At 45.3% G+C, this 13,784-nt stretch overlaps 1 protein-coding gene across 2 annotated transcripts in view; it reads left to right on the top strand.

Annotated features, from left to right (window-relative positions):
* HMCN1 (hemicentin 1) overlaps nucleotides 1–13,784 on the top strand; it is a 219,749-nt gene that overhangs the window by 43,086 nt on the left and 162,879 nt on the right. For both annotated transcript variants that reach the window (XM_064454369.1, XM_064454370.1), the window contains exons 5-6: nucleotides 11,523–11,694; nucleotides 13,370–13,476. In XM_064454369.1, coding sequence (XP_064310439.1) covers nucleotides 11,523–11,694; nucleotides 13,370–13,476 — 279 coding nt within the window. The remainder of the gene's footprint in view (nucleotides 1–11,522; nucleotides 11,695–13,369; nucleotides 13,477–13,784) is intronic.

Below are 13,784 nucleotides of genomic sequence, written 5' to 3'. Positions count from 1 at the left end.
TTTTGTCATTGACAGAGGAAAGGAGTAGAAGAGGATTGGATTCACTTCACTTTCTTTTACTGAAAATTCCTTTTCTAATTTGAAACTTATTCTTCTCTTCAAGTACACTAGACTGCTGTGTATTGTTAAATAACTGTTGCTTGTGTTTCCAGTGGCAGGCAACAAGGTATACTTTACCTTTGAAAGAAGCGAGCTTTTGGAACAATTTCAGTGGTTCAGCTCTCCTACCTGCCAAAAAGGATATCTGGGGCTCATGAAAGTATTTGTTAGTTTAGGTTTTTGTTTTGAAATAAACGGTTGCATTAAACTTCCCATTGGACACCCTTCCCATTTGCCTCCCAAGTTCGTAGAAGTACTATGGTCCTGCAGTGTCTTGAAGTGAACTATGCTGTATGAAAGCAAGATTTATTGTAAAGGATATTAATATTGTGGTGTAAACTGAGATAAAAAAAAACCCACAACAAGCACCAAAAAAGTTTCAAAGCTGGAAGAACATGCCTTAAATTCTTTTGCTGAAGTTGTGTGCTATGGAGGTTTGATGGCTGTGGTTTAAGATGTTTTCCCACTCTGTAATGGGTTGTTTTCCATCCAGATCCTTCTAATGATTCTATGATTCTACTGATCTGGCTTGCGGCATGGCCCCAGAAACAGATGAGTAGGGGCAGTGCGGGAAGGAGAATGAGCAGTTGCAAGGAGGGAAGAGAGGGGAAGTCTTTATGCATTTTCCTTGTTGTGGTTGCTGTTAAAGGTCAAAGTACTTTGGAATCGCTGGGGTCATGTGTGCATGTATGCTCTCAGTTAGCACTTTAACGTTATAATTCCAACAAAGTTTAATCACCTCTCATTCAATGCAGAAATGGGTTAGAGCGATCTTGAACAGGTCTCTTGTGTTGGTTCATAACGTGGAGAGATGGTTTGTAAGCTTTAGTAGTGCTTACTGATTGACCTAACTAGAAATGCGTGCTCTTTCCATCTGTGTCTCTATTCTAGCTTATTTTCACTGTGAAATAATGGTTTTAATAGAAAACTGAACAAATTATAGACAGTCTTCTCTCATGGGGCTAGAATATGAGAGTGAGCTGAGCAGCTGAAGTCTTGGACCTTCTAACTCTTTCCAAGCATGAGCAGTAAGCACAGAATGGGTCCAGGTGTGCTGGATGGGTGGGTTGTCATCTCTACCCTGTTGGATGCTGTGGTTGCTGCTCAGGCAGAGGCATGTCAGGTTGATGGTCATGAGTTGGGGATGAGGTAGCAATGACTAGGAGCCCCCCAAAATACATCATGTGAGCTAGAATTGTTACGTGGTTTTTTTTCTTTTTACAAAGTAATTTGGGAATAACAGGGTCTTTGGTGTCGTCCCCCATCATCATATGTATGTTATAATGTCACTTTACCAATTTTTAGATATGTAGTTGTCGTGGTTTAGCCGGCAGCTCAGCCCCACACAGTCGCTCGCTCACTCCCCACCGGTAGATGGGGGAGAGAATCAGGAGGGTAACGCTCGTGGGTTGGGATAAGAACAGTTTAATAATTAAAATTAAAAGAAAACAACAGTAGAAATGCAATGTAAAGGGGAACAACGAGAATTAAAAGAAAACAACAGTAGAAATGCAATGTAAAGGAGAACAACGAGAGGCGCAAAGCCCCGGGGGGGGGCGGGGGGGGGAAGGGAGGGGAGAGGGGGAACGAACCGCCGGAACAAACTGCCCGCGCCGCAGCCGCGCGCCGCCCGCCGACCCGACGCCGCGCCGCCTCCGCGCTCCCTGCAACTGCCCCCACCTCAATATATTGGTCATGGTGTCACATGGTATGGAATGAACCTGCCATTGGCCAGTCGGGGTCAGCCGCCCCCACCATGGCCCTGCCCCTCCCAGCCCCCCCCCGCCACGCGGCAGAGCGCGGGAAGCTGGAAAGGTAGCCGACCCCCACAGTGAGGAGAATTAACCCCTTCTCAGCCAAAACCAGCACATTCTCCACCCCTTATTCCATACCATTTACACCATGCCCAGGTCCCATATGATGCAATACAACCATACCAACCACCACCCCTCCCCTTCCCATCCTTTAACATAATACACAGACATCATTCCCTTAGTTCATGGACCTTCCCTGTACAATGTCCATTAAAAATGTCCATTGAGTTCATCCAGTCCATGACTCTGGGCTCCATCTGTTGTATCAGTCTTTCCGGGTGGGAGAGATGGTGTGAGGCGTTGGGTCGCTGCATACCGAGTCAGTCATCGTTCCATCACTGCTGCACGGCTTGTTTCATAGTTGATCTTCCATAGGTTGGGAGGCTCGTACTCTGATATCATTGGTACAACACAGAGGTGACACACAGTATTATATAGCAGTTCACATTGTGCCATTCAGTTCATTGACTGTTTTCACCCAAAATCAAATCCCCTTGAGGCACACATCGGATTTCTCCATCCTCCCGCATCACCCACCAAGTGCACCCAGGTCCTCGAGCAAAAGCAATCCCACGAATGGGTTTGCCTTTGCCTGAGGCAGGAAGAACCCAGACTGTTTTGCCCAGCATACTTTTTGTGTGCACTACAGGGACTCTATCCCCTTCCACAGTACGTAAGGATTCTGACTGGGCAGGGCCAGCTCGGTTGGCAGATCCCCTCGTGTTGACTAACCACGTGGCTTTTGCTAAATGTGTATCCCAGTGCTTGAATGTTCCACCCCCCATTGCTCTCAGTGTAGTTTTTAACAGTCCATTGTACCGTTCAATTTTCCCAGAGGCTGGTGCGTGATAGGGGATGTGATACACCCACTCAATGCCATGCTCTTTGGCCCAGATGTCTATGAGGCTATTTCGGAAATGAGTCCCGTTGTCTGACTCAATTCTCTCTGGGGTGCCATGTCGCCACAGGACTTGTTTCTCAAGGCCCAGGATAGTGTTCCGGGCAGTGGCGTGGGGGACAGGATATGTTTCCAGCCAGCCAGTCGTTGTTTCTACCATTGTAAGCACATGGCGCTTGCCTTGGCGGGTCTGTGGGAGTGTGATATAGTCAATTTGCCAGGCCTCCCCATATTTATATTTCAGCCATCGTCCCCCATACCACAGAGGCTTTACCCGCTTCGCTTGCTTGATTGCAGCGCATGTGTCACATTCGTGGATAACCTGTGCAATAATATCCATGGTCAAGTCCACCCCTCGATCACGAGCCCACCTGTATGTTGCATCTCTCCCTTGATGACCTGAGGTGTCATGGGCCCACCGAGCTAGAAATAGTTCACCCTTATGCTGCCAGTCCAGATCCACCTCAGCCACTTCAATCTTGGCAGCCTGATCTACCTGCTGGTTGTTCCGATGTTCTTCAGTGGCCCGACTCTTGGGAACGTGAGCATCCACATGACGTACCTTTACAACCAGGTTCTCTACCCGGGCAGCAATATCTTGCCACAGTGCGGCAGCCCAGATGGGTTTGCCTCTGCGCTGCCAGTTGCTTTGCTTCCATTGCTGCAGCCAGCCCCACAAGGCATTTGCCACCATCCAGGAGTCAGTATAGAGATAGAGCACTGGCCACTTTTCCCGTTCAGCGATGTCTAAGGCCAGCTGGATGGCCTTTACCTCTGCAAACTGGCTCGATTCACCTTCTCCTTCAGCAGTTTCTGCTACTTGTCGTGTAGGACTCCATACAGCAGCCTTCCATCTCCGGTGCTTTCCCACAAGGCGACAGGACCCATCAGTGAACAGGGCATACTGCTTCTCATTTTCTGGCAGTTGGTTATACAGTGGGGCTTCTTCAGCACGTGTCACCTCCTCCTCTGGTGATAATCCAAAATCTTTGCCTTCTGGCCAGTCCATAATCACTTCCAAGATTCCTGGGCGACTGGGGTTTCCTACTCGAGCCCGCTGGGTAATCAGTGCAACCCATTTACTCCATGTAGCATCAGTTGCATGGTGTGTAGAGGGGATGTTTCCTTTGAACATCCAGCCCAGCACTGGCAGTCGGGGTGCCAGGAGCAACTGTGCTTCAGTACCAACCACTTCTGAAGCAGCTCGAACCCCTTCATATGCTGCCAATATCTCTTTTTCAGTTGGAGTATAGCGGGCTTCGGACCCTCTGTATCCCCGACTCCAAAACCCTAGGGGTCGACCCCGGGTCTCCCCTGGTGCTTTCTGCCAGAGGCTCCAGGTAGGGCCATTCTCCCCGGCTGCAGTGTAGAGCACATTTTTTACATCTTGTCCTGCCCGGACTGGCCCAAGAGCTACTGCATGGACTATTTCTCGTTTAATCTGTTCAAAGGCTTGTCGTTGCTCAGGGCCCCATTTGAAATCATTCTTTTTCCGGGTCACTTGATAGAGAGGGCTTACAATCAGACTGTAATTTGGAATATGCATTCTCCAAAAACCCACAACGCCCAAGAAAGCTTGTGTTTCCTTTTTGCTAGTTGGTGGAGACATGGCTGCTATTTTGTTGATCACATCCATTGGAATATGACGACGACCATCTTGCCATTTGATTCCTAAGAACTGGATTTCTCGTGCAGGTCCCTTCACCTTACTTTGTTTTATGGCAAAACCAGCTTTCAGAAGGATTTGGACTATTTTCTCTCCTTTCTCAAAAACTTCTTCCGCTGTGCTGCCCCACACGATGATGTCATCAATGTACTGAAGGTGTTCTGGAGCTTCTCCCTGTTCCAGTACAGTCTGAATCAGTCCATGGCAAATGGTAGGACTGTGTTTCCACCCCTGGGGCAGTCGATTCCAGGTATACTGGACGCCCCTCCATGTGAAAGCAAACTGTGGCCTGCACTCTGCTGCCAGAGGGATTGAGAAGAATGCATTAGCAATATCAATTGTGGCATACCACTTGGCCGCCTTTGACTCCAGTTCGTATTGAAGTTCTAGCATGTCTGGCACAGCAGCACTCAACGGTGGAGTGACTTCATTCAGGCCACGATAGTCTACTGTTAGTCTCCACTCTCCATTAGACTTCCGGACTGGCCATATGGGACTGTTAAAGGGTGAGTGGGTCTTACTGATGACTCCTTGGCTCCTCAGTTGGTGAATGAGTTTATGAATGGGGATCAGAGAGTCTCTGTTGGTGCGATATTGCCGCCGGTGCACTGTTGTGGTGGCGATTGGCACCTGTTGTTCTTTGACCTTCAGCAACCCCACCACAGAAGGGTCCTTTGAGAGACCGGGCAAGGTAGACAGCTGTTCAGTTTCCTCCGTCTCCAAGGCAGCTACACCAAAAGCCCACCTGTACCCTTTTGGGTCCTTGAAATACCCTTTCCTGAGGTAGTCTATGCCAAGGATGCACGGAGCCTCTGGGCCAGTCACAATGGGGTGCTTCTGCCACTCATTGCCAGTTAGGCTCACTTCGGCCTCCAATACAGTTAGCTCTTGGGATCCCCCTGTCACTCCAGCAATGCTGATGGGTTCTGCCCCTATATAGTTCGATGGCATTAAGGTGCACTGTGCGCCAGTGTCCACTAAAGCTTTATACTCCTGTGGGTCGGACGTGCCAGGCCATCGGATCCACACAGTCCAGTAAGCCCGGTTATCCCTTTCCTCCACCCGGCTGGAGGCAGGGCCCCTCTAGTCCTGATCATGGCAGTCACAACTCACTTCCTGCAAATGTGAATCAGGAGTCCCTCTATTACACTTAGAAATAAAATCTGCGCTTCTACTCCTCTGTCTGGGGACTTGTTCACTGGAAATTGGAGCAGCAGCTTTCCTGGAAGAGCCCCCCTGAGTGACTGTTCTTCCTTGCAGTTCATGCACTCGTGCCTGTAGGGTCGAGGTAGGCTTGCCATCCCACCTCATCATGTCCTCTCCGTGGTCACGCAGGTAGAACCATAGGGTGGCCCGTGGTGTGTATCCCCTTCTTTGAGCCAAAGGACGCTTATTCCTAACAGCTGAGACACTGCTCTGTCGAGGTGGGGAGTAGGACAGATCTTCTTTGAGTTGCTGGACCTCTTGGGATAGTTTCTCCACAGCAGAGACAAGCGAGGAAGAGATATTTGTGTCGTAATCTCGGAGTCTATCTATCACCTCTGCCACCGTTGGTGTCTCGTCATCTTTCCAGGACATCACTGCCAATGAGTTTGCATGCGAAGATGGTGCGCTCCGTACAAACTTCCGCCACATGGGTCGTGTGCACTCGGCTTCATCTGGATCTTTGGATGACCGTTGATCATCCAGGTCACCATAAATCACCTCAAACACAGCTAATTCCCTTAGATACTGGATGCCTTTCTCCATAGTTGTCCATTTTCCTGGGCGATATGTAACATCTTCTTTAAAGGGATACCTTTCCTTCACTCCAGACAGGAGTCGCCTCCAGAGGCTGAGGGCTTGTGGCTTTTTTCCTATTGCTTTGTCAACGCCCCCTTCCCCAGAAAGGGATCCCAATTGTTTGGCTTCTTTTCCCTCTAGTTCCAGGCTACTGGCCCCATTATCCCAGCATCGGAGCAGCCAGGTGACAATGTGCTCACCTGAACGACGGCTATAATCTTTTCGCATATCTCGCAACTCGCTTAAGGACAGGGATCGGGTGGTCTCTATTTCATTTATTACTTCTCCCTCCTCTCCCCGCGATGGCCCTGGTTCTTCATCATCCCGTTCTAAACGAGTTGATGTCCGCTTCCAATATTTTGTCTTGTGTATGGGGGCAACTGATACTGGTACGGGTTTGTTTTCTGAGCTAGCTCCGGTACTTGTTGTGGGGGTTTGAGTGGCTGCAGTGCCTGTCGTCCGGGCTGGATTGTCTACAGTGCTAGTCACTTTGCATTTCAATCCAGAGACATTCTCTTCCCCCTGGGGGCATTGAATGCTGTTGAGCAGGGCTCGGTATGCATGGGCCAGACCCCAGCATGTTGCAGTTATCTGTGTCTCTCTGGAGTTCCCAGCGTAACAACATACTTTCTCCAAATATTCTACTAGTTTTTTAGGATTCTGCACTTGTTCGGGGGTGAAACTCCAAAACACTGGGGGTGCCCACTGCCCTAGGTATTTGCCCATGCTATCCCACATGCCCTGCCACTCATAACTATCAAGCCTCGGGGCAGATTTCTGGGTGATATTCTTAAGTTGCTTAGTCAAAACCAAAACAACCTGCCCAAAAACTAACAATAAGTGCACCTTAACCACCCAAGGATGTTCAAGATACAAAGACGTTGTTGTAACAAAGGCACAGACATCATAGAACAAAGTTGCAAAGGTATTATTCTGTATTTCCTCCATATAAAATCTCTCAGAGGAGGAGGTATAATTGCTAATTGCCTCAACAAGGTGGTATCCAAAGTACAGTAACGGTTTCAGCAAAAACCCCAAATACCAGATAAAGCTGAAAACGAGTGTTTGTATAACAAATCTTGTAGGCAAAACATTACTAATCACAGCAGAACACAGCAGACTCAACAAACCAACACCAATCTGTAACACCAACTGCAAAAAGGACAACATGGTGCTGTGACCAGCAGCTGTTATTATCTCCAACCCGTGAGCCCCACGTTGGGCGCCAAAAAGACTGTCGTGGTTTAGCCGGCAGCTCAGCCCCACACAGTCGCTCGCTCACTCCCCACCGGTAGATGGGGGAGAGAATCAGGAGGGTAACGCTCGTGGGTTGGGATAAGAACAGTTTAATAATTAAAATTAAAAGAAAACAACAGTAGAAATGCAATGTAAAGGGGAACAACGAGAATTAAAAGAAAACAACAGTAGAAATGCAATGTAAAGGGGAACAACGAGAATTAAAAGAAAACAACAGTAGAAATGCAATGTAAAGGAGAACAACGAGAGGCGCAAAGCCCCGGGGGGGGGCGGGGGGGGGAAGGGAGGGGAGAGGGGGAACGAACCGCCGGAACAAACCGCACGCGCCGCAGCCGCGCGCCGCCCGCCGACCCGACGCCGCGCCGCCTCCGCGCTCCCTGCAACTGCCCCCACCTCAATATATTGGTCATGGTGTCACATGGTATGGAATGAACCTGCCATTGGCCAGTCGGGGTCAGCCGCCCCCACCATGGCCCTGCCCCTCCCAGCCCCCCCCCGCCACGCGGCAGAGCGCGGGAAGCTGGAAAGGTAGCCGACCCCCACAGTGAGGAGAATTAACCCCTTCTCAGCCAAAACCAGCACAGTAGTATTAACCCTTCTGAGCTTAAGAAGGAGTCTTGTGTATAAATACCAATGTGATTCCAATTCTTGTATATATTGGCAAAGCTCCTGCAATGATGCTTTTCCTTGTGACTTCATTTATTTTGCTTAAGTCTCCTGAAAGGAGTTTAAGCGAGTCTGGAAAATTCCTTTCTTCTGAAAATTCATATAGGTTCATTAAATTTTTCAATCTGTTTAAAAACTTACCTGTGGAGTTGAGATGTGGGAATTAAATGGAAACGTTTCCATATACCTAGTACAAAAAAGTGGCATACTTTTCTCAATGTAATGCAAGTAGAGCAGACAGATTTCTTTTGGAAGCACTTTTGGACCCAAATATATAATTTCTAATGGTAAAACTTAAAATTAGCTGGATCTTTCTTGAAGCCCTGTGATTCCTCTTCTGGCATTCAGCAGCTCATCTAAAGTAAACAGAGTTGCTGAATAGCTGGTGTCACCACCTGTTGCAGGAATAGTATTTCTCTCTTGGGTCTCATTACTTCAGGGGTTTTACCGTGATATTTTTTTTTTAAAATGTTCTTTCTAAAGTATGCTTAAGTACCTTGCTTACGCAGACCTTTGTGGAGAGGGCACATGGCCCTGTTGTTACATAGTCAATGCTGTTTTACTTCACATTGCACTGGGAGCATTCGGTGTGGCTCAGGTGAGGCATTACTAACAGTGGGGCATAAGTTTATGAAAACATGGCCCCACTGTTTCTAATGCTTTTTGGATTATGCCCTTTACTTACTTAAATTTCTTTCATATTTGTGCAAAGATTGCTAGGCATTTGTAGTATAAAATATGAGAACAAATACACTTTTACTTAAATCAGGCTGGAATCTAGTTTCTATCACATAATTATCTTGCCTTGAAACCTATGGTATAACCCATTTTTTAAATGAGGGGAGAAAAAAAAAAGTATGCCCAACAGGCCTAGGAAATGAGGCTATCTTGGGCTGGTGTGTTGAATCAGGTCCTAGAGCTCAGGACATACCCTTGAGCATTCCATTGCTGAGGGATGACACGTCCAGGGTAGCTGATTGTTGGTTTCCAAGTCTTGTGCCCTGACCAGCTGAACTGGTGTAATCAAAAGCTCCTTTAAAAGATGTTTCTGATTGCAGCCGAGGTTAACTGTAAGCTAAAATCATGGTTCAATATTACTGTGAATCATGTTCTCAATGTTATACAAAACTGATATTGCTTCAGTGAGATGAAAGAAAATACGCTGCAGCTCTGTGATGTATGGGGCTGATGTCATGTACCTTGTTTTGACAGGCCAGGTGTTTTTTTAGGAGAGGTCGGATTTTTTGATTGTGGTGGGTTAGCCTTGGCTAACAGCTGGGCTCCCACTCAGCTGCTCATTTGCCCCCTGCAGCCAGGCAGGGGCAGAAAATAGAAGGAATGTGTGAGAAATCTTTTGGGTCAAGATAAAGACAGGGAGACGGCTTACCCCGTCACTGCTGAAGGCAAAGCGAACTGGGCTTAAGGAAAGTTAATTTGTTGCCAGTTAAAATAGATACTTAATTACTCATTCAGGTAGTGGGAAACGAAGACAAATATGAACACCTTTCCTCCCCCCCTTTCCCAAGCTCAGCTTCACTCCCAAGTCATCCTCCCCCCTGCCAGTGCCACAGGGGGCTGGAGGATAGGGTCAGTACATAGGGGTTTCTCTCTGCTCCTCCTTCCTCCTCACACTCTTCCTCTCCTTCACTGTGGTTTCTTCCACCGGCTGCAGCCCTGTCAGGGAAAATCTGCTCTGGTGTGGGGTCTTCATAGGCTTCAGGGAAATTATGTGCTCCACCTGGTGTCTCCTCCAGCTGCATGGAGAGCTCTGCTCCAGCACCTGCACCACCCTCCCCTCCTGCTCTCACCTGGGTACTGCAGAGCTCTTTCTCACACTTTTTTTCCTCAGTCCTCATTGCCTAGGTAGCATTTTGCCCTTTCTTGAATACATTTACACAGTGGTGCCACCAGCGTGGCTGAGGGGCTCAGCTGTGGCTGTGGTGGGGTTGTTGCAGAACTGACTGGGACTGACTGTCCAGCACATGGCAGCCCCAGGTCTCCTCCCACAGAGGCTGCCCCACTGCCAACACCTTGCCACCGAACCAAATATGTGGATAAATCAGGTTATGTAAGCAAATTTTATAGCCGTGTCATCTGCCTATATTATTCTAGTTTTATACATGGGCAAAACAACATCTCCTCTTGCCTGCTGCAAACCTGAGGTAAACCCTGTATGATGGCCTCTGGGAAACGTGGCATCACTTGCATGACCCTGTTTCTGTCAATCTGGGTCATGTTGTTGGTGCTGAGTGATCTGATAGTCAGTAGTAGTTGAAAGAGTGATGCCTTAGACTGTGTCTGGGTTTTGGCTACCTTTGTTATTTTCTCTTGAAATAGATGATAACGTACACCTCTACTTTTCTCTCTCTCTCTTTTTTTTTTTTTTAATTTGATAATCATTGATTGAAAATGTTTAAAGTACTGTATCTCTTTAATGCGCAAATTTGATTTTGGTCACAATAATTCCTCTTCCAGAGCATTGTTCCCCTGTATTCTGACCTGTATGCTATGCCTAAAAGTAATTTGTATCAGGTGTTTTAGGGGAAAAAATTTTAAAAAGTCCATAGATGGTGATTACTCACTACATCTGGATGAGGGAGTTTTCCTTCTTGCTTCAGCCAATTAATAGTTAGTTGATAACCAAAATAAGCATAGATTTGTATCCCTAATTCCTTTTTAAAAGTGTACTTGATGATGTGTAGAGGTGTATCCAGGTCTGTTTCTGTACTCCTTTAAACATCATGCTGATCATGGTTTCAGTAGTATCTTCTATTAAAATTGCATGTCTTTTAAATATTAATATTTAAAAAAATATAATTGCCATAATGTGGCAAATAAGCCCGTTCACTTCAGAATTGATAAGTGCACTGGTAAGACAACTTAGTTTTGGTCCCTGTTTTTCTTGGCTGTCTGTTTTGTCATATCATGTATATTGATTCTTACATTGACCAGTAGGAGTTGAAGCATACCTTTGCTGCTTTGGTGCGTCTTTTTCTGTATGTTCCTGGCATGCTGTTTTCTTTTCTTGCTGTATTTCTGTGCTTCTGTGTGTTTCTGATACAAGTCAAAATTCTGTTTCTGCTGTCTCCAGAATATCTGTGTAGAAATGGGTGCACTGGGTGACTGTATTAAGCAAGTCCTGTACCACTGTGTTTGCTCAGTGTGATGTGGTAGCTGCATGTCATCAGACAATAGGATTGTAGGTGAGGGTAGTGATCTTCTATTATAATAGAAGTTAACATTGAATCTCTCAAGACAGTAGAGACAGTATTTCAGCAGAAAATATTTCAACATGAAATACTGTTGACAGTATAATAACAACTGTTATTTTCTCCTCTAGGTGTTAAAATGGGTTGAAGAAGCAGTTCAAGCCTCCAAAGTGCATCTCTTGTCTACAGACCATTTGACCATGGCTGAAAATACTTGGCAGATACCTTTTGATCCAAGTCTGAAAGAGGTTACAGTGTCCCTGAGTGGTCCTTCACCAGCAATTGAAATTCGTGATCCATTAGGTGAAGTATTTTATACCTTTTTTTTTTTTTTAATACCAAAAAAAGTGAATGAAAAAGGCAAATAGTTTCCACTGTCTCCAATAGTGAACGCCATATTTGCGATTCATAAATGTCTTTCACATTTTGAAAACCAGTTTCAGGATTTCAGGATATTTTAAAATTTTATTTTATTTTTAAAATACAGGATATTTGGATAGATACAATTCTGATATTTAAAATGCTCCCTATGTTTAATTTTTTTGATTCAGAGAAACTGGAAACTTCCCTATTCTGACCACTTCATTTCACCTTCATCTACTTTCTTACTCTTTGTCCTTGCATTCCAAATTTCTGGGCACTTTTGTTTTTCATGTATTTATGTAGTCACTGAACCATCATTTAGGCATTATACAGGATAGTTGTTTTTTATGTGGTGAAACATAAATCAAGGTCTGGATTCTTTGAGGTGTGAGAGCATTCAGAATCAAGCCCTGTCTCATGTGCCCCCCTCTAGCTGAACAGTGTGTGTTGGGGAATACAATGACAGATTTGGATGCTGACTTGTAATCGAAGATATTTTAAACAAATCTACTGTTCATTGTTATATGGGTGCTTTAGAAACTTGGAACGGCACTCCAGAAATAAATTCAGATCATACTTTGTATCCTTTGAATGACTTTTGACTGAGGATATAGTTTAAGTTTTAGTATCTTGGAAATATTTTAAGTACAGGATGGGTTCTCTGCAACTTAATCTGGTCTGTCCTCCACTGAGGCTTTCTTTGTTTACAGGAAAGAAATTTGCTCAGTGTGTCTCTTCAAACCATGATAATACACAGTCTTGGGTGCAGCTGTCAGGCTTAGCTGAAGCTTTGACCCCATCTATATGTGTTCCTTTCTTATTGGTCAGCTCCGTGCATCTAACTCCGTCTAGCTTCATTTAAGTTAGTTGGGGCATGTCTGATAAACTCTTAAAAATTGACACTGGGACACCCTATTCTCAACTTCACCTTTCCTTTTAGTGCTCTGAAAGAGCCAGATATGGTTTCAGTGCTGATGGTACTGTGTAGTCAGCCTTGAGGGAGCAAAATGCCTCTATAGAGAACCAGTTCCTGCATACAAACACCCATATATTTGTATGTGTAGGTGCACATATAAAGTGTGGTACGGTGCAGTATGAAAACTTGCATTTTGTTGATGTCTATGATGTCTAAATTCCCTATGAGGATCTCATATGCATTCTTACCCTTAGTCACATGCTAATGCCCCTTTGCCAGGAGAGCCTAGCTTATCAGTATTTTTACTGTGGGGTTTATCCTGCTTGAAATAGGTCTAGAGGATGGAAGAGTGAATGGGCCGGTAGCTGGCAGGTAGGTTAGGGTAAGCCTGTTCTAGGATCCCTTTTAAGGGATTTACTTGTCTGCTGCCTCCTTTCACTGAGAGCTGAGCATTTTCTGTAAAGAGAACTTGTCTTGCCTACAGTTTCTGGGTTTCTTATAGCTCTATATTGTTATTAAATTTCTCAAGTGAATGAAAAGGGTGAAAAGAAATGAGCATTTTTAGTATTCTGGTGAAGAATTACAGGGAACTTTGACTGTTGTGAAAAATACATTAGTACAGAAGAACAATATTGTATTTTACTTCCTGTTTTCATTTTTATTGTGGGTTGTTTTTTTTGTTTGTTTGTTTTTCCTTAGGCAAGCAGATCAGTAAAGGATCAGGACTGAATGAATTGTTAAATATTCACAACTCTGCAAAGGTAGTAAATGTCAAAGATCCAGAGCCTGGAATGTGGACAATTAAGGTAAAGTTACTGCAGAAATCATATATGACTTGTCCTATAGCTTATAAGGGGATTGTATAACAATTTACTATGTTATTTATCATAGATATTCAGAGATGAGTTTGTGTTATAACAAATGTCCTTTCTGACCTATGTGCTGTGACATATTCTGGAGGCAGTAGTAAAAAATTCTTATCAAGGTGATAACATGTTAGACATTACTATCTTAATTCAAATCCTTAGGTCATCATTTTCCTTTGGATGGAAAAAGGGTGAAGCGAGCACCAAATGTTTGGAGTCTAGTGAGCAGATACTTTCTGTAGACAGTG

Source organism: Phalacrocorax carbo, chromosome 6 (assembly GCF_963921805.1).
Source record: "Phalacrocorax carbo chromosome 6, bPhaCar2.1, whole genome shotgun sequence".
NCBI classification, from domain to species: Eukaryota; Metazoa; Chordata; class Aves; order Suliformes; family Phalacrocoracidae; genus Phalacrocorax; species Phalacrocorax carbo.
Note: the sequence above shows the minus strand (reverse complement) of the source record. Positions and strands in the feature narration are given on the sequence as shown.